We start from the raw sequence: 22174 nt of genomic DNA, 5'->3' as shown, positions 1-22174 counted from the left end.
TCTTGGTAAAAAATGTTCTAACCCAGTGGAGATGGCAACATTTCTATATATAATTGTAGATTTCGCTTTAAAAAAGGTCAACCTATTGTGAAATCATTTGCATGATTATATAGCAATACAGCAGGATAATTGCTTGCTTTTGCATAGTAAGGGATATATTTCTTAATTTAACAATATTTAGCAAAAATATATAACCAAAACATTTAATCAGACTAGTCCAGTGATTTTTATTTGTATTTTTGTTGCTGCTTCTACTCCACATGAAATTGTAAATATTCCTCATTTGGCCTTTGGTGCATCACTAAACATCACTGCCCATTAATTTAGGAGAGTGTTTTCCAAATGTTCTACTTGAGCTGATTCAGTTTCATCCTCCTTGCTGCTGATACATTTCAGCAGCAAGTGGTTAAAATAGATTTCCCTTCTTTTTTATTTTTTTTTTTTTAAAGAAACCTGAACAAGTCGGGGGTGGGGGGTGAAAGTTGTAAATGGAACATTTGATAATAAATTCTGGTATCAAGTCACTCAGAATAGATCCTTACTGAAATGCTGCCTTATTGCTATAAAAAAATCACAAAGGCTCAATCAGGACTGTGAATATAAAACAGTTTCGAAAAGATCTAAAATCTCATCTTTAATTTTGAAGGCATTTGTTCAGTTTATTAAATCTAAGACAGTATATTTGTTCTAGGCTGTATATATGCTGTAATTATTGCTTAAATTAAATGTGTTTGTATGTATTTCACAGAGCCCGATATAAATATACAAATGTTTGAAAACAAACACATAGGTAGTAATGTATGAATCCTGCAGATGGCGATGAAGCATCAAACTGCATTTAAAATCTATGACGAAGAAGAAGTATCCAAAGTTATGACCGGAAGTCGTTTTTTCCTGGCTCACGCTGTTGAGGAAACCTGCAGTTCACAGTCACGTTAGCTATTTCCTCCTGGAGTCCGAAGGTAAACAGTTCCCTAATATGTATGAAGGCGGGATATAATACAGAAACAAGTACACGTATAGTCTGTCTGTGTTTGTACATGTTTATGCCCTGTATACATGAGCTACCACTGGCTAACTGCTGGTCGTGCAAGCTATTTTAGGTGCATCTCGCCGCGAGCTAGCGTTAGCATGTGCTAGCTAACGTAATGTAAAAAACGAAAGCTAGTGAGGACAGGGAAGGACTGGGTGGGAAATCTGGCCGAAATTTGCTATGACATTTAAACGTCCCCATGCCAAGCTGAACTAAGATTATTACCGTGTTTACACGCTGTGCCTTCGTGACTAGTAGGTTAATTAACTAAGTAACCCAGTTCAGAGAGGGCTGTTACAGACTTCCATTTAAGTTAGCTTCGGTCGTGGAAGTTGAAATTTTCTGCAGAAATGGTCAAATACACAAAGCTATTACAAGAATCAACCAGGCTTCAGTTCAGCTTTGACTAAGCATACGAAACAGCGGTTGTCTTCAACGGTTCAGTTTGTCTTTGGTTTGTAATATTCACGTTAAATGTTACTGTACCGCAGAGGACGACAAGTTGGCAGCGTGAGGCTCCAGTTTATTTAAATGAATTTACAGTTTGACGGTTCAGCTGCTGCTTTACGTGAGATTGTCGCCTTGTAGCTGAGCCTGTGTTGGTCCTAGAAAAGAAAGACATGTTTATGGTGTTTCACTCAGTCATTTGCAGGAATTTCAAAATCCCTTGTTTTTTTTGTTTTTTTGTTTTGTTTTTGCTTGTAACAGAATACCAGAGATGAAAAAACAAGACACGGATGAGTCTGCCACCCAGGGCACTGAGGATTCTCCACCTGCAGCAGGAGGGATGGATTCACCTGCAGCTGCAAAAGACAGCTCGGACAGCAACACCCCTAAAGAGTCTGAACCACAGACACCACAGACAGAGACAGACACACCTCTGCAAGAGGAAGAGGCAGCAAAAGAAGGTAAATTTAAAATTATTTTCAAGGTTAACTGCAAAAACTTGTGTATATATATATATATATATATATATATATATATATATATATATATATATATATGTGTGTGTGTGTGTGTGTGTGTTTATTTAATGGGTTCCTATCTTTCTCTACACTCCAACTGCCATCTTTTTTTAATCATGTTTTTTTTCCCTCCATTGCATCTAGTTGCAGAAACAGCGCTGTCTCGGTGTGACATGGCTGAGGAGCTGAGTCGGCAGCTAGAGGACATCCTCAGCACCTACTGCCGGGAAACCATTTCAGACGACGCCAGCGCCCTGGCCAATGGTCAGTCACACAGCCCAGAGCTCAATGGTCTGACCAATGAGAAGGAAGACGACAAGCCGGAGGAGGGCAAAGTCAATGGAGGTGACAGTGGTGTGGAGAAGGAACAGAAGAAGACTCAGGAGAAGAAGAAAGTGAAGGGTCTGGGTAAGGAGTAGCTCACACTTTCCATAAGGAACTCTGGACAGACTTTGTGTCCACTGTGCTGCTCTTTCTCGAGAGAGAGTCTGTGTATATTTTTATGGATAGATGATACTACCATACAGTTGTAAATGTTAATTAATTAACAGCTAAGTTTCCAGTGTAGTTTGCTTAAGACACCGAACACTAGTTCTACTCTGTTTTCTGACAGATTCCCTGATCCTGTTTTATCTGTTTTATTTTCTTATCTATGTAGGTAAGGAGATCACCCTCCTCATGCAGACTCTGAACACACTGAGCACACCAGAGGAAAAGCTTGCAGGCCTCTGTAAGAAGTATGCTGAACTGGTGAGTAGTTCCTGCAAGTGGGATTCATTTCTGTTCTTAAATTTGGGTGGTGGCACTATACTTGATATTAAAAGTTTTTAAAGATTAAGATCGTAAAACATGGCCAGTGTGCCTAGACATAATTTTTATAGTGGGAGCATTTTTTTTTATTCAGTCCATACTTATATGTAAATAAAAAGTGGCTCTTAAGCTCTCGGTCAGGACGCACAATAGTGTGTACAAACAGAGAATGTACATCAAACAGCCAGAGCGATGCAGTGTGTAGCCTTTTCCCTTGACCTCAATACATGCTAGGGTGTTGTGCTGCGTAGCATTTTGCAGCATTAATAACGACAACAAATGTTTTACTAGGTCAGTGTATTCTGTAGGGAGTTTTTATATTGACCTTGTTTGTGCAGGAAGGTTTGCAAGACAGACCATTTGTTTGAATGTGGGTGACTTTCATAAAGAAACAAAGCAGCAAAAGAAAAACATGAGTTTAATCAACAAACAGCATCACAGCAGCGGAAACTATATTTGGAAGATATCCCATCATCCCATCAAAAACTCCAGTATAAATCTAATCTTTTTTGACAATGGAACACCTTCAAAATGTGTGTGTGTGTGTGTGTGTGTGTGTGTGTGTGTGTGTGTGTGTGTGTGACAGCTGGAGGAGCACCGGAACACCCAGAAACAGATGAGAGTGCTGCAGAAGAAGCAGAGCCAGCTGGTCCAGGAGAAAGACAACCTGAGAAATGAACACAGCAAGGCCATCCTGGCTCGCAGCAAGCTGGAGAGCCTCTGCAGGGAGCTGCAGAGACACAACCGCACACTCAAGGTGCACAATATTTTGAATATAGACTTTGAATATGGACTATATACAGTCCAGTATCTACGTATTCATCAGTTTAAGGTCATGTAAAGGTGGTCTCTGATTTTACTTAACACCTCCTTTCACAAACATTATGTCTTGTTCAACTTCTTTCCCTCTGCAGGAAGAAGGTATGCAAAGAACACGTCTGGAGGAGGAGAAGAGGAAGGAGGTGACCTCTCATTTCCAGGTGACGCTGAACGACATCCAGACTCAGATGGAGCAGCACAATGAAAGAAACGCCAGCCTCCGACAGGAGAACACTGAGCTGGCTGAGAAACTGAAGAAGCTTTATGAACAGTACAAACTACGGGAAGAGGTGAGGAGGGAGGTTTTTTTTCTCAACATTAAGTGCTGTATATGAGTTCTGTTTAATTTCAAACTGCTAGTTGAATCATCTTATAACACAAAATCATGCCACTTTACTCCGTTCACACTGAGAGTTTAACAGGCTTTTTTTTAATTTCCTTGATCCTTGTGTAACTCCCACCAGCACATAGACAAAGTGGTGAAGCACAAAGACCTGCAGCAGCAGCTGGTGGACGCTAAGCTGCACCAGGCTCAGGAGCTGCTGAAGGAGTCGGAGGAACGCCACGACAGAGAGAAAGACTTTGTAATTATCCACCTTACAGGCACACATACATAAACAAAATATAATCACAAGGACAAGGTCTTTTTCCTGTTGTTGTACACAAATGTAAACATTATGTGTCTTTGCCCCTTGTCTTGTTCCCCCTCTCCAGCTGCTGAAGGAAGCTGTGGAGTCTCAAAGGATGTGTGAACTGATGAAGCAGCAGGAAGTTCACCTCAAACAGCAGGTTTCCCACAAGTCCTTATTCTTGTTTTTTTTGCCGCACTGATGTTGACTTTACTTTGGAAGTGTTTGTGTTGCAACAAGTGTCTTTAAATGATCAAACTTATGTTGTTTGCCAGCTGTCACTGTACACGGAGAAGTTTGAAGAGTTCCAGACAACTTTGTCCAAGAGCAACGAAGTCTTCACCACTTTTAAACAGGAGATGGAGAAGGTGAGGTGTCAGAGAGAGAGAGAGAAAGAGAGGAGGAATTGTATTTACCTTTTTGCAGGATGTGATAGTCTTTTGTGTTACAGATGACTAAAAAGATCAAAAAGCTGGAGAAGGAGACGGCCATGTATCGATCCAGGTGGGAGAGCAGCAACAAGGCTCTGCTGGAGATGGCAGAGGAGGTAAAGCAGCTTTTGGTTTTTATTGCTGTCATGCTCTGACCGGTAAAAGGTATATAAGGTATATATATATATATATAAGTATAAGGTCAAATTAATTCAATTTATTTTACAAAAAACACGTAAAATTACATTTTTGGGGCTTTTTTCTCTCAGATGAAGAAACTGTTTTGTGAAGACTAATGTAGGCTTAGCTCAGCTGCAACTATGGCAAGTTGAAAGCCCCAGTTAACCCCTATACATGTGTTAATTAAAGCTGTATTTGGTGTTTTCTGCTCATTTTTCAGTAAAAACACGTTATGTGGTGATTTCACAGTTGTTTGAACCTGGCCTTATAAATATGAGAAAGTGACTGAATATTACAGTTAACAAAGCATAAGGACATGTGTATTTGTCTACAGAAAGCAGTGAGGGACCGGGACTTTGAGGCACTTCAGGGTAAAGTCCAGAGGCTGGAGAAGCTGCGGCGGGCGCTCAAAGTCGAACGGAATGAGCTGAACAAGAAGGTCCAGAACCTCAGCGGTCAGCAAGGTGGCACCGCAGGAGCACCCACCTCCGACCCAGGGACTGACTCCCCCTCTCCACCACCTACAGACACTCTGTTGGAGCCCAGCACCTGTCCTGTCCCAGACACCACCTCCTGCTCCCACACCTGCCACTGTGACCCAGAACTGGACACAGACCCCCTATTAGAAGAGGCAAACGCTCAGCCTGTCACCGCACAGGAATGAAGCAACGCTGCTCACAGGTCTCCTCTCTCTGCTCCAGCATCAAGCCACCAAAAGATAAGCCACCAGCCTGCAAGCCACTACTCCTCTGCTAGAAGAAGCTGACACTGGTCCAGGAGCAGATCAGAAAGTCACACCTTTATATCTTTTAGGCAGAATACCTGATCACCATTTAATGGAAGGATTCACTTGTTTCCTCCCAGTATCCTGTGCGGGCTTTATTAAGGTAATGAGAAGATTGTGCCTCATCTATCAGCACATTTACATGCACATCATAAGTCAATTACTGTGAATAAGTTAAGGTAATGGTTTGATTAAAGCATTTACATGCTTTGCAATAAGCCAATTTCCTGCTATAATGAGATTTTCATGATTAATTAATGATGATTAATTAGTCAGGTTAATTTCCATGAGCATGCTTGGCAGCCCACAGGAAACACCTTACCAGCCACACAAAGCAGAGAAACACCAGGGATTTTTTTGGGCTTTTCTTTTTCAAATGGATAAATAGTCTTATTTATTACTTACAAAAGAAAGCCATTTTCTGATGCATCCCTCCCATAATAAGTCCCAAGCATCCGTTCCCAGGAGTCATACTTACGGTATATACATATCACAGTAAGTTTAGAAGATTGATAAGTTATCCAGCTCTATTATACTTGCTCCATCTTAACCTTCAACTTGACTAAAACAACACTGTTTACATGATAGATTATTTGTGTGTATGTAAATGTACTGGCTGCCTCCGTGTTGTGCTATTTTACTACACATTCCCTTTTCGGCTTGCATCAAACCTGGAACTGCTCGACAAGGTAAATAACAGTGCTACTTTAGATGACACAAGCCTAACAGGTAAATGGCAAGCGGAGTCGGAGGTTGAGGTTGTATATTTGTGTGTGTGTGGTTGTGGGTGTGTGTGTCTCCATTCTGTCTGTCTCATTTGCATCACGAGACAGTGTGTTAGGAAGGGGGTTGAGTCATGGCTTGCAGTACTCTGAAGGCCACTGTTAGTAACTTCATGGGTGGGGTGGGGTGTGGGAGATTACGTGGCTAAGGTTGTCTCCAGTCCTGGTAATTGCAGTAGCTTGTAATCAGGTTTTAACAAGAGAATGTTCAAGGACCTCTATGCAATGCTTGCCTCTTGGTTTTATTCTGTGGCAGTCTGAACTGACAAGCACTTAGCTGAGAATGTACATTCATTATATCCACTGTCCTGCATGGATGTACTGTATAAATAGACGACATATCTCACAGCAGAACTCTGTTTTTTGCTTAAATTCTAACCTTGTTTGTTGAGCTACTCTCAGTCGTTGTTTGACATTGAGAATGATATTGTCCAACTTTTAAAAGGTGACTGAGCCAAGTGGGAATAAGGAGGAAAAATGAGAAAACTTTTTATTATTCTGAATGGTAGTTTTCACAAAACATGCCCATTTCTCTTCTCATGTATTACCTAATATGTAGCATCGATAACAAGGGGACAACTGATAGAAGCAGTAATTTTCAACTTAAATAGAAATAGCAAACATAATTTCTTCCATTGTCCCACAGGACAGATTCATTGTATTTCCAGCCCTGTGCTGGATGTGGAGGTCCATTGACCATGAGAAGGAACCAAAGATGTTTGCTTTTTTTTGTCTTTTGCAGTACTTTTATCTGGCTGTGTATATTTTGTTTCTTGTTAAATAAAAGATGTAACGATGTATATTTGAGTTGTTGCATTTGAAAGGGAATGCTTGTGTAAGTCCATGTTTCAGTGTGAGAAAAATGTATACTGCAATAGTTGGCAATATTCAGGTCAAGCTTATGGACTTAGGGGTTTCTCTGATTTACTCACATTAGATCAGAGTCTACTTGAGGTTTTTACTGAGGTGTATATTTTGATGCTCCTTCTATCCATGTTCTTATATCTTTGAGAAGACCTCAAGGTCTTTCTCATCTACACAATGGCAAGATGTTTTGCGTCAACAGACAGAACAGTTATACCATTCACATTAGATAGGTTAATCAAACTGAGATGGTTAACATCTGTTGAAATTATTATATATAATATTTAGACTCAAGTGGAAGAAAAGGTTTTGAGGTAATGGGGATTTTCAAGCGAAAACACACCTTTGAACACCCCGATTCTATTCTCATTTATCACAAATATATGATGCCAATATTATTTTATAGTATATATATATGTGTATATTTATAGTATATATCTATTGCTCTATCTACACTGATTCTCCAAAAATACGCTATCAACACTACTAACTCTCAAAACACGGAACAACCGCAACAAACCAACCGACTCTGCAAAGAAAAATAACCGCCGCTATATAGAGCTATCCTATCTCTGAACACATTTGATCCCGCCACGAGATTCGTATGACGTCCGAAGCACTCACCTGCTTCGACGTCACTCAAGCGCTTAAAACGTCAGTACTCACGTGACCTTACTATGACGTTTTTTATGACGTTTTGAGGTCCAAAAAATGTTGACTTTTTTTGGCCGATTTTGACGCCTTACGATACTATGACGTTTTTTATGACATTTTGAGGTCATACAAAAATATGACTTTTTTTGGCCGATTTTGACGCCTTACTATGATGTTTTTTATGACATTTTGAGGTCATACAAAAATATGACTTTTTTGGGCCAATTTTGACGCCTTACTATACTATGACGTTTTTTATGACATTTTGAGGTAAAAAAAATTTTTGGTTTTTTTGGCCGATTTTGACGCCTTACTATACTATGACGTTTTTTTGACATTTTGAGGTCAAAAGAAATTTTGACTTTTTTTGGCTGATTTTGACGCCTTACGATACTATGACGTTTTTTATGACATTTTGAGGTCAAACTAAATTTTGACTTTTTTTGGCCGACTTTGACGCATTACTATACTATGACGTATAGTCCCAGCCCTCTGTAAGTGGATCTACAGCTTCCTGACTGACAGAAGCCAGCAGGTGAGGCTGGGACGGTTCACCTCAGACACTCTGACCACCAACACCGGCGCCCCCCAGGGATGTGTCCTCTCTCCACTTCTTTTCTCCCTCTACACAAATGACTGCACCTCCACAGACCCCTCTGTGAAGCTCCTGAAGTTTGCAGACGACACCACTGTCATTGGTCTCATCCAGAATGATGATGAGTCTGCAGACCAACGGCAAGTGGATCAGCTGGTGCTCTGGTGCGGTCAGAACAACCTTGAGCTGAACACCTTCAAGACGGTGGAGATGATAGTGGACTTCAGGAGACATCCCCCTGCTCTGCCCCCCCTCACAGTACTCAACAGCCTTGTCTCCATTGTGGAGAGCTTCAGATTCTTGGGCACAATCATCTCACAGGATCTGAAGTGGGAGCAGAACATCAGCTCCATCCTCAAGAAGGCCCAGCAGAGGATGTACTTCCTGCGGCTCTTGAGGAAATACAGACTCCCCCAAGAGCTGCTGCTGCAGTTCTACACAGCAGTCATTGAGTCCGTCCTGTGCACCTCCATCACTGTGTGGTTCGGAGCTGCCACTAAGCAGGACAAGACCAGACTGCAGCGCACTGTGAGGACTGCTGAGCATATCATTGGTGTCCCCCTGCCCTCTATCCAGGACTTGTACTCCTCCAGGATGCGAAAGAGGGCAGGGAACATCTGGTCTTGTCCTGCCACTAAGCAGGACAAGACCAGACTGCAGCGCACTGTGAGGACTGCTGAGCATATCATTGGTGTCCCCCTGCCCTCTATCCAGGACTTGTACTCCTCCAGGATGCGAAAGAGGGCAGGGAACATCATGATGGACTCCTTTCACCCCGCACACAGACTGTTTGAACTGCTCCCATCAGGGAGGCGCCTCAGGGCCCTCCAGACCAAAACAAGCAGACACCGGAAGAGCTTCTTCCCCACAGCAGTCACTCTACTGAACAGTACAGTTAACAGATAACTCACTATTGCATACTTCATTTCATTTTATTTATTTTATTTTATTTTATTCTTATATTTATTCTATTTTATTTATCTTCCAACACCTTCAATCCACTCACTACTGGACTGGTGCGCATTTGATGTTTCATGTATATTACATATTTGTATATTTGTATATTTGAAAATATTTTAATATTTTATATACTAGAGAGACAACAACTGCCGGCAAAAAATTCCTTGTATGTGTTTGCGTACTTGGCGAATAAAGCTGATTCTGATTCTGATGTTTTTTATGACATTTTGAGGCCAAAAAAATTGTTGACTTTTTTTGGCGGAAAAAAACGGCATACTATACTATGACGTTTTTTATGACATTTTGAGGCCAAAAACAATTTTGACTTTTTTTGGCCGATTTTGACGCCTTACTATACTATGATGTTTTTTATGACATTTTGAGGCCCAAAAAAAACGCCATACTATACTATGACGTTTTTTATGACATTTTGAGGCCGAAAAAAATGTTGACTTTTTTTGGCCGAAAAAAACGGCACACTATACTATGACGTTTTTTATGACATTTTGAGGCCCAAATAAATGTTGACTTTTTTTGGCCGATTTTGACGCCATACTATACTATGACGTTTTTTATGACATTTTGAGGCCCAAAAAAATGTTGACTTTTTTTGGCCGAAAAAAACGCCATACTATACTATGACGTTTTTTATGACTTTTTGAGCTAAAAAAAAATTTTGACTTTTTTTGGCCGAAAAAAACGCCTTACTATACTATGACGTTTTTTATGACATTTTGAGGCCAAAAAAAATGTTGACTTTTTTTGGACGATTTTGACGCCTTACTATACTATGACGTTTTTTATGACATTTTGAGGCCAAAAAAAATGTTGACTTTTTTTGGCCGAAAAAAACGCCATACTATACTATGACGTTTTTTATGACATTTTGAGGCCCCAAAAAATTTTGACTTTTGTTGGCCGGAAAAAACGCCATACTATACTATGACGTTTTTTATGACATTTTCAGGCCCAAAAAAATTTTGACTTTTTTTGGCCGAAAAAAAACGCCATACTATACTATGACGTTTTTTATGACTTTTTGAGGTCGAAAAAAATGTTGACTTTTTTTGTCCGAAAAAAACGCCTTACTATACTATGACGTTTTTTATGACATTTTGAGGCCAAAAAAATGTTGACTTTTTTTGGACGATTTTGACGCCTTACTATACTATGACGTTTTTTATGACTTTTTGAGCTAAAAAAAAATGTTGACTTTTTTTGGCCGAAAAAAACGCCATACTATACTATGACATTTTTTATGACTTTTTGAGGCCGAAAAAAATTTTGACTTTTTTTGGCCGAAAAAAACGCCATACTATACTATGACGTTTTTTATGACTTTTTGAGCTAAAAAAATTTTTTGACTTTTTTTGCCCGAAAAAAACGCCATACTATACTATGACGTTTTTTATGACTTTTTGAGGCCGAAAAAAATGTTGACTTTTTTTGTCCGAAAAAAACGCCATACTATACTATGACGTTTTTTTATGACTTTTTGAGCTAAAAAAAAATGTTGACTTTTTTTGCCCGAAAAAAACGCCATACTATACTATGACGTTTTTTATGACTTTTTGAGGCCGAAAAAAATGTTGACTTTTTTTGCCCGAAAAAAACGGCATACTATACTATGACGTTTTTTAAGATATTTTGATGCCGAAAAAAATGTTGACTTTTTATGGCCGAAAAAAACGCCATACTATACTATGACGTTTTTTATGACTTTTTGAGGCCTAAAAAAATGTTGACTTTTTTTGGCCGAAAAAAACGCCTTACTATACTATGACGTTTTTTATGACATTTTGAGGCCAAAAAAAATGTTGACTTTTTTTGGACGATTTTGACGCCTTACTATACTATGACGTTTTTTATGACATTTTGAGGCCAAAAAAAATGTTGACTTTTTTTGGCCGAAAAAAACGCCATACTATACTATGACGTTTTTTATGACATTTTGAGGCCCCAAAAAATTTTGACTTTTGTTGGCCGGAAAAAACGCCATTCTATACTATGACGTTTTTTATGACATTTTCAGGCCCAAAAAAATTTTGACTTTTTTTGGCCGAAAAAAAACGCCATACTATACTATGACGTTTTTTATGACTTTTTGAGGTCGAAAAAAATGTTGACTTTTTTTGGCCGAAAAAAACGCCTTACTATACTATGACGTTTTATATGACATTTTGAGGCCAAAAAAATGTTGACTTTTTTTGGACGATTTTGACGCCTTACTATACTATGACGTTTTTTATGACTTTTTGAGGCCGAAAAAAATGTTGACTTTTTTTGGCCGAAAAAAACGCCATACTATACTATGACGTTTTTTATGACTTTTTGAGCTAAAAAAAAATGTTGACTTTTTTTGGCCGAAAAAAACGCCATACTATACTATGACGTTTTTTATGACTTTTTGAGCTAAAAAAAAAATTTGACTTTTTTTGGCCGAAAAAAACGCCATACTATACTATGACGTTTTTTATGACTTTTTGAGCTAAAAAAAAAGTTTGACTTTTTTTGGCCGAAAAAAACGCCATACTATACTATGACGTTTTTTATGACTTTTTGAGCTAAAAAAAAATGTTGACTTTTTTTGGCCGAAAAAAACGCCATACTATACTATGACGTTTTTTATGACTTTTTGAGCTAAAAAAATTTTTGACTTTTTTTGGCCGAAAAAAACGCCATACTATACTATGACGTTTTTTATGACTTTTTGAGGCCGAAAAAAATGTTGACTTTTTTTGCCCGAAAAAAACGCCATACTATACTATGACGTTTTTTATGACTTTTTGAGCTAAAAAAAAATGTTGACTTTTTTTGCCCGAAAAAAACGCCATACTATACTATGACGTTTTTTATGACTTTTTGAGCTAAAAAAAAAAAGTTTGACTTTTTTTGGCCGAAAAAAAAACGCCATACTATACTATGACGTTTTTTATGACTTTTTGAGGCCGAAAAAAATGTTGACTTTTTTTGGCCGAAAAAAAACGCCATACTATACTATGACGTTTTTTATGACATTTTGAGGCCCAAAAAAATGTTGAATTTTTTTGGCCGAAAAAAACGCCATACTATACTATGACGTTTTTTATGACATTTTGAGGCCAAAAAAAATGTTGACTTTGTTTGGACGATTTTGACGCCTTACTATACTATGACGTTTTTTATGACATTTTGAGGCCAAAAAAAATGTTGACTTTTTTTGGCCGAAAAAACGCCATACTATACTATGATGTTTTTTATGACATTTTGAGGCCCAAAAAAATTTTGACTTTTGTTGGCCGGAAAAAACGCCATACTATACTATGACGTTTTTTATGACTTTTTGAGCTAAAAAAAATTTTTGACTTTTGTTGCCCGAAAAAAACGCCATACTATACTATGACGTTTTTTATGACTTTTTGAGCTAAAAAAAAGTTGACTTTTTTTTCCCGAAAAAAGCGCCATACTATACTATGACGTTTTTTATGACATTTTGAGGCCGAAAAAAATGTTGACTTTTTTTGCCCGAAAAAAACGCCATACTATACTATGACGTTTTTTATGACTTTTTGAGCTAAAAAAAATTTTTGACTTTTGTTGCCCGAAAAAAACGCCATACTATACTATGGCGTTTTTTATGACTTTTTGAGCTAAAAAAAAATGTTGACTTTTTTTGTCCGAAAAAAACGCCATACTATACTATGACGTTTTTTATGACTTTTTGAGGCCGAAAAAAATGTTGACTTTTTTTGGCCGAAAAAAAACGCCATACTATACTATGACGTTTTTTATGACTTTTTGAGGCCGAAAAAAATGTTGACTTTTTTTGCCCGAAAAAAAACGCCATACTATACTATGACATTTTTTATGACTTTTTGAGGCCGAAAAAAATGTTGACTTTTTTTGCCCGAAAAAAACGCCATACTATACTATGACGTTTTTTATGACTTTTTGAGCTAAAAAAAAATGTTGACTTTTTTTGGCCGAAAAAAAACGCCATACTATACTATGACGTTTTTTATGACTTTTTGAGCTAAAAAAAAATTTGACTTTTTTTGGCCGAAAAAAATTCCATACTATACTATGACGTTTTTTATGACTTTTTGAGCTAAAAAAAAGTTTGACTTTTTTTTCCCGAAAAAATCGCCATACTATACTATGACGTTTTTTATGACTTTTTGAGCTAAAAAAAAATGTTGACTTTTTTTGGCCGAAAAAAACGCCATACTATACTATGACGTTTTTTATGACTTTTTGAGCTAAAAAAAATGTTGACTTTTTTTGGCCGACAAAAACGCCATACTATACTATGACGTTTTTTATGACTTTTTGAGGCCTAAAAAAATGTTGACTTTTTTTGGCCGAAAAAAACGCCATACTATACTATGACGTTTTTTATGACTTTTTGAGGCCGAAAAAAATGTTGACTTTTTTTGGCCGAAAAAAACGCCATACTATACTATGACGTTTTTTATGACTTTTTGAGCTAAAAAAAAATGTTGACTTTTTTTGCCCGAAAAAAACGCCATACTATACTATGACGTTTTTTATGACTTTTTGAGCTAAAAAAAAAATTTGACTTTTTTTGGCCGAAAAAAACGCCATACTATACTATGACGTTTTTTATGACTTTTTGAGGCCGAAAAAAAAAGTTTGACTTTTTTTGGCCGAAAAAAACGCCATACTATACTATGACGTTTTTTATGACTTTTTGAGGCCGAAAAAAATGTTGACTTTTTTTGGCCGAAAAAAACGCCATACTATACTATGACGTTTTTTATGACATTTTGAGGCCAAAAAAAATGTTGACTTTTTTTGGACGATTTTGACGCCTTACTATACTATGACGTTTTTTATGACATTTTGAGGCCAAAAAAAATGTTGACTTTTTTTGGCCGAAAAAAACGCCATACTATACTATGACGTTTTTTATGACATTTTGAGGCCCAAAAAAATTTTGACTTTTGTTGGCCGGAAAAAACGCCATACTATACTATGACGTTTTTTATGACATTTTGAGGCCCAAAAAAATTTTGACTTTTTTTGGCCGAAAAAAACGCCATACTATACTATGACGTTTTTTATGACTTTTTGAGCTAAAAAAATTTTTTGACCTTTTTTGCCTGAAAAAAATGCCATGCTATACTATGATGTTTTTTATGACATTTTGAGGCCCAAAAAAATTTTGACTTTTTTTGCCCGAAAAAAACGCCATATTATACTATGACGTTTTTTATGACTTTTTGAGCTAAAAAAAAATTTTTGACCTTTTTTGCCTGAAAAAAACGCCATGCTATACTATGATGTTTTTTATGACATTTTGAGGCCCAAAAAAATTTTGACTTTTTTTGGCCTAAAAAAACGCCATACTATACTATGACATTTTTTATGACTTTTTGAGGCCGAAAAAAATGTTGACTTTTTGAGGCCGAAAAAAATGTTGACTTTTTTTGGCCGAAAAAAACGCCATACTATACTATGACGTTTTTTATGACTTTTTGAGGCCGAAAAAAATGTTGACTTTTTTTGGCCGAAAAAAACGCCATACTATACTATGACGTTTTTTATGACTTTTTGAGCTAAAAAAAAATGTTGACTTTTTTTGCCCGAAAAAAACGCCATACTATACTATGACGTTTTTTATGACTTTTTGAGCTAAAAAAAAAATTTGACTTTTTTTGGCCGAAAAAAACGCCATACTATACTATGACGTTTTTTATGACTTTTTGAGGCCGAAAAAAAAAGTTTGACTTTTTTTGGCCGAAAAAAACGCCATACTATACTATGACGTTTTTTATGACTTTTTGAGGCCGAAAAAAATGTTGACTTTTTTTGGCCGAAAAAAACGCCATACTATACTATGACGTTTTTTATGACATTTTGAGGCCAAAAAAAAAGTTTGACTTTTTTTGGCCGAAAAAAAACGCCATACTATACTATGACGTTTTTTATGACTTTTTGAGGCCGAAAAAAATGTTGACTTTTTTTGGCCGAAAAAAACGCCATACTATACTATGACGTTTTTTATGACATTTTGAGGCCCAAAAAAATGTTGAATTTTTTTGGCCGAAAAAAACGCCATACTATACTATGACGTTTTTTATGACTTTTTGAGGCCGAAAAAAATGTTGACTTTTTTTGGCCGAAAAAAACGCCATACTATACTATGACGTTTTTTATGACATTTTGAGGCCCAAAAAAATGTTGAATTTTTTTGGCCGAAAAAAACGCCATACTATACTATGACGTTTTTTATGACATTTTGAGGCCAAAAAAAATGTTGACTTTGTTTGGACGATTTTGACGCCTTACTATACTATGACGTTTTTTATGACATTTTGAGGCCAAAAAAAATGTTGACTTTTTTTGGCCGAAAAAACGCCATACTATACTATGATGTTTTTTATGACATTTTGAGGCCCAAAAAAATTTTGACTTTTGTTGGCCGGAAAAAACGCCATACTATACTATGACGTTTTTTATGACTTTTTGAGCTAAAAAAAATTTTTGACTTTTGTTGCCCGAAAAAAACGCCATACTATACTATGACGTTTTTTATGACTTTTTGAGCTAAAAAAAAGTTGACTTTTTTTTCCCGAAAAAAGCGCCATACTATACTATGACGTTTTTTATGACATTTTGAGGCCGAAAAAAATGTTGACTTTTTTTGCCCGAAAAAAACGCCATACTATACTATGACGTTTTTTATGACTTTTTGAGCTAAAAAAAATTTTTGACTTTTGTTGCCCGAAAAAAACGCCATACTATACTATGGCGTTTTTTATGACTTTTTGAGCTAAAAAAAAATGTTGACTTTTTTTGTCCGAAAAAAACGCCATACTATACTATGACGTTTTTTATGACTTTTTGAGGCCGAAAAAAATGTTGACTTTTTTTGGCCGAAAAAAACGCCATACTATACTATGACGTTTTTTATGACTTTTTGAGGCCGAAAAAAATGTTGACTTTTTTTGCCCGAAAAAAACGCCATACTATACTATGACATTTTTTATGACTTTTTGAGGCCGAAAAAAATGTTGACTTTTTTTGCCCGAAAAAAACGCCATACTATACTATGACGTTTTTTATGACTTTTTGAGCTAAAAAAAAATGTTGACTTTTTTTGGCCGAAAAAAACGCCATACTATACTATGACGTTTTTTATGACTTTTTGAGCTAAAAAAAAATTTGACTTTTTTTGGCCGAAAAAAATTCCATACTATACTATGACGTTTTTTATGACTTTTTGAGCTAAAAAAAAGTTTGACTTTTTTTTCCCGAAAAAATCGCCATACTATACTATGACGTTTTTTATGACTTTTTGAGCTAAAAAAAAATGTTGACTTTTTTTGGCCGAAAAAAACGCCATACTATACTATGACGTTTTTTATGACTTTTTGAGCTAAAAAAAATGTTGACTTTTTTTGGCCGACAAAAACGCCATACTATACTATGACGTTTTTTATGACTTTTTGAGGCCTAAAAAAATGTTGACTTTTTTTGGCCGAAAAAAACGCCATACTATACTATGACGTTTTTTATGACTTTTTGAGGCCGAAAAAAATGTTGACTTTTTTTGGCCGAAAAAAACGCCATACTATACTATGACGTTTTTTATGACTTTTTGAGCTAAAAAAAAATGTTGACTTTTTTTGCCCGAAAAAAACGCCATACTATACTATGACGTTTTTTATGACTTTTTGAGCTAAAAAAAAAATTTGACTTTTTTTGGCCGAAAAAAACGCCATACTATACTATGACGTTTTTTATGACTTTTTGAGGCCGAAAAAAAAAGTTTGACTTTTTTTGGCCGAAAAAAACGCCATACTATACTATGACGTTTTTTATGACTTTTTGAGGCCGAAAAAAATGTTGACTTTTTTTGGCCGAAAAAAACGCCATACTATACTATGACGTTTTTTATGACATTTTGAGGCCAAAAAAAATGTTGACTTTTTTTGGACGATTTTGACGCCTTACTATACTATGACGTTTTTTATGACATTTTGAGGCCAAAAAAAATGTTGACTTTTTTTGGCCGAAAAAAACGCCATACTATACTATGACGTTTTTTATGACATTTTGAGGCCCAAAAAAATTTTGACTTTTGTTGGCCGGAAAAAACGCCATACTATACTATGACGTTTTTTATGACATTTTGAGGCCCAAAAAAATTTTGACTTTTTTTGGCCGAAAAAAACGCCATACTATACTATGACGTTTTTTATGACTTTTTGAGCTAAAAAAATTTTTTGACCTTTTTTGCCTGAAAAAAATGCCATGCTATACTATGATGTTTTTTATGACATTTTGAGGCCCAAAAAAATTTTGACTTTTTTTGCCCGAAAAAAACGCCATATTATACTATGACGTTTTTTATGACTTTTTGAGCTAAAAAAAAATTTTTGACCTTTTTTGCCTGAAAAAAACGCCATGCTATACTATGATGTTTTTTATGACATTTTGAGGCCCAAAAAAATTTTGACTTTTTTTGGCCTAAAAAAACGCCATACTATACTATGACATTTTTTATGACTTTTTGAGGCCGAAAAAAATGTTGACTTTTTGAGGCCGAAAAAAATGTTGACTTTTTTTGGCCGAAAAAAACGCCATACTATACTATGACGTTTTTTATGACTTTTTGAGGCCGAAAAAAATGTTGACTTTTTTTGGCCGAAAAAAACGCCATACTATACTATGACGTTTTTTATGACTTTTTGAGCTAAAAAAAAATGTTGACTTTTTTTGCCCGAAAAAAACGCCATACTATACTATGACGTTTTTTATGACTTTTTGAGCTAAAAAAAAAATTTGACTTTTTTTGGCCGAAAAAAACGCCATACTATACTATGACGTTTTTTATGACTTTTTGAGGCCGAAAAAAAAAGTTTGACTTTTTTTGGCCGAAAAAAACGCCATACTATACTATGACGTTTTTTATGACTTTTTGAGGCCGAAAAAAATGTTGACTTTTTTTGGCCGAAAAAAACGCCATACTATACTATGACGTTTTTTATGACATTTTGAGGCCAAAAAAAAAGTTTGACTTTTTTTGGCCGAAAAAAAAACGCCATACTATACTATGACGTTTTTTATGACTTTTTGAGGCCGAAAAAAATGTTGACTTTTTTTGGCCGAAAAAAACGCCATACTATACTATGACGTTTTTTATGACATTTTGAGGCCCAAAAAAATGTTGAATTTTTTTGGCCGAAAAAAACGCCATACTATACTATGACGTTTTTTATGACTTTTTGAGGCCGAAAAAAATGTTGACTTTTTTTGGCCGAAAAAAACGCCATACTATACTATGACGTTTTTTATGACTTTTTGAGCTAAAAAAAAATGTTGACTTTTTTTGGCCGAAAAAAACGCCATACTATACTATGACGTTTTTTATGACTTTTTGAGCTAAAAAAAAATGTTGACTTTTTTTGCCTGAAAAAAACGCCATACTATACTATGACGTTTTTTATGACTTTTTGAGGCCGAAAAAAATTTTGACTTTTTTTGGCCGAAAAAAACGCCATACTATACTATGACGTTTTTTATGACTTTTTGAGGTCGAAAAAAATGTTGACTTTTTTTGGCCGAAAAAAACGGCATACTATACTATGACGTTTTTTATGACTTTTTGCCCGAAAAAAACGCCATACTATACTATGACGTTTTTTATGACTTTTTGAGGCCGAATTTTTTTTTTACTTTTTTTGGCCGAAAAAAACGCCATACTATACTATGACGTTTTTTATGACTTTTTGAGGCCGAAAAAATTTTTGACTTTTTTTGCCCGAAAAAAACGCCATACTATACTATGACGTTTTTTATGACTTTTTGAGGCTGAAAAAAATGTTGACTTTTTTTGCCCGAAAAAAACGCCATACTATACTATGACGTTTTTTATGACTTTTTGAGGCCGAAAAAAATTTGGACTTTTTTTGCCCGAAAAAAACGCCATACTATACTATGACGTTTTTTATGACTTTTTGAGGCCGAAAAAAATTTGGACTTTTTTTGCCCGAAAAAAACGCCATACTATACTATGACGTTTTTTATGATTTTTTGAGGCCGAAAAAAATGTTGACTTTTTTTGGCCGAAAAAAACGCCATACTATACTATGACGTTTTTTATGACTTTTTGAGGCCGAAAAAAACGTTGACTTTTTTTGGCCGAAAAAAACAGCATACTATACTATGACGTTTTTTATGACTTTTTGAGCTAAAAAAAAATGTAGACTTTTTTTGGCCGAAAAAAACACCATACTATACTATGACGTTTTTTATGACTTTTTGAGGCCGAAAAAAATGTAGACTTTTTTTGGCCGAAAAAAACGCCATACTATACTATGACGTTTTTTATGACTTTTTGAGGCTGAAAAAAATGTTGACTTTTTTTGCCCGAAAAAAACGCCATACTATACTATGACGTTTTTTATGATTTTTTGAGGCCGAAAAAAATGTTGACTTTTTTTGGCCGAAAAAAAACGCCATACTATACTATGACGTTTTTTATGACTTTTTGAGCTAAAAAAAAAATGTTGACTTTTTTTGCCCGAAAAAAACGGCATACTATACTATGACGTTGTTTATGACTTTTTGAGCTAAAAAAAAATGTTGACTTTTTTTGCCCGAAAAAAACGCCATACTATACTATGACGTTTTTTATGACTTTTTGAGGCCGAAAAAAATGTTGACTTTTTTTGCCCGAAAAAAACGCCATACTATACTATGACGTTTTTTATGACTTTTTGAGCTAAAAAAAAAAAATTTGACTTTTTTTGGCCGAAAAAAACGCCATACTATACTATGACGTTTTTTATGACTTTTTGAGCTAAAAAAAAAGTATGACTTTTTTTGCCCGAAAAAAACGCCATACTATACTATGACGTTTTTTATGACTTTTTGAGCTAAAAAAAAAGTTTGACTTTTTTTGCCCGAAAAAAACGCCATACTATACTATAACGTTTTTTATGACTTTTTGAGGCCGAAAAAAATGTTGACTTTTTTTGGCCGAAAAAAACGCCATACTATACTATGACGTTTTTTATGACTTTTTGAGGCCGAAAAAAATGTTGACTTTTTTTGCCCGAAAAAAACGCCATACTATACTATGACGTTTTTTATGACTTTTTGAGGCCGAAAAAAATGTTGACTTTTTTTGCCCGAAAAAAACGCCATACTATACTATGACGTTTTTTATGACTTTTTGAGCTAAAAAAAAAGTTTGACTTTTTTTGCCCGAAAAAAACGCCATACTATACTATAACGTTTTTTATGACTTTTTGAGGCCGAAAAAAATGTTGACTTTTTTTGGCCGAAAAAAACGCCATACTATACTATGACGTTTTTTATGACTTTTTGAGCTAAAAAAAAATGTTGACTTTTTTTGCCCGAAAAAAACGCCATACTATACTATGACGTTTTTTATGACTTTTTGAGGCCGAAAAAAATGTTGACTTTTTTTGCCCGAAAAAAACGCCATACTATACTATGACGTTTTTTATGACTTTTTGAGCTAAAAAAAAAAAATTTGACTTTTTTTGGCCGAAAAAAACGCCATACTATACTATGACGTTTTTTATGACTTTTTGAGCTAAAAAAAAAGTATGACTTTTTTTGCCCGAAAAAAACGCCATACTATACTATGACGTTTTTTATGACTTTTTGAGCTAAAAAAAAAGTTTGACTTTTTTTGCCCGAAAAAAACGCCATACTATACTATAACGTTTTTTATGACTTTTTGAGGCCGAAAAAAATGTTGACTTTTTTTGGCCGAAAAAAACGCCATACTATACTATGACGTTTTTTATGACTTTTTGAGGCCGAAAAAAATGTTGACTTTTTTTGGCCGAAAAAAAACGCCATACTATACTATGACGTTTTTTATGACTTTTTGAGCTAAAAAAAAATTTTGACTTTTTTTGCCCGAAAAAAACGCCATACTATACTATGACGTTTTTTTTGACTTTTTGAGGCCGAATTTTTTTTTTACTTTTTTTGGCCGAAAAAAACGCCATACTATACTATGACGTTTTTTATGACTTTTTGAGGCCGAAAAAATTTTTGACTTTTTTTGCCCGAAAAAAACGCCATACTATACTATGACGTTTTTTATGACTTTTTGAGGCTGAAAAAAAAGTTGACTTTTTTTGGCCGAAAAAAAACGCCATACTATACTATGACGTTTTTTATGACTTTTTGAGGTCGAAAAAAATGTTGACTTTTTTTGGCCGAAAAAAACGGCATACTACACTATGACGTTTTTTATGACTTTTTGCCCGAAAAAAACGCCATACTATACTATGACGTTTTTTATGACTTTTTGAGCTAAAAAAAAATTTTGACTTTTTTTGGCCGAAAAAAACGCCATACTATACTATGACGTTTTTTATGACTTTTTGAGGCCGAAAAAAATGTTGACTTTTTTTGGCCGAAAAAAACGCCATACTATACTATGACGTTTTTTATGACTTTTTGCCCGAAAAAAACGCCATACTATACTATGACGTTTTTTATGACTTTTTGAGCTAAAAAAAAATGTTGACTTTTTTTGCCCGAAAAAAACGCCATACTATACTATGACGTTTTTTATGACTTTTTGAGGCCGAAAAAAATGTTGACTTTTTTTGGCCGAAAAAAACGCCATACTATACTATGACGTTTTTTATGACTTTTTGAGGCCGAAAAAA

General features: G+C 35.4%; 1 protein-coding gene across 1 annotated transcript; it reads left to right on the top strand.

The window, feature by feature from the left end:
- Positions 1-879: 879 nt before the first annotated feature.
- Positions 880-7233, top strand: txlna (taxilin alpha). Its single transcript, XM_041053906.1, has 11 exons — positions 880-962; positions 1742-1941; positions 2143-2406; positions 2657-2748; positions 3395-3565; positions 3723-3917; positions 4092-4211; positions 4342-4416; positions 4532-4624; positions 4708-4803; positions 5202-7233. The coding sequence occupies exons 2-11, from the start codon at positions 1752-1754 to the stop codon at positions 5529-5531; spliced, it is 1626 nt and encodes a 541-aa protein (XP_040909840.1). The 5' UTR covers positions 880-962; positions 1742-1751; the 3' UTR covers positions 5532-7233.
- Positions 7234-22174: the final 14941 nt, after the last annotated feature.

Source organism: Toxotes jaculatrix, chromosome 13 (genome assembly GCF_017976425.1).
Source record: "Toxotes jaculatrix isolate fToxJac2 chromosome 13, fToxJac2.pri, whole genome shotgun sequence".
In the NCBI taxonomy this organism is placed as follows: domain Eukaryota; kingdom Metazoa; phylum Chordata; class Actinopteri; family Toxotidae; genus Toxotes; species Toxotes jaculatrix.
Note: the sequence above shows the minus strand (reverse complement) of the source record. Positions and strands in the feature narration are given on the sequence as shown.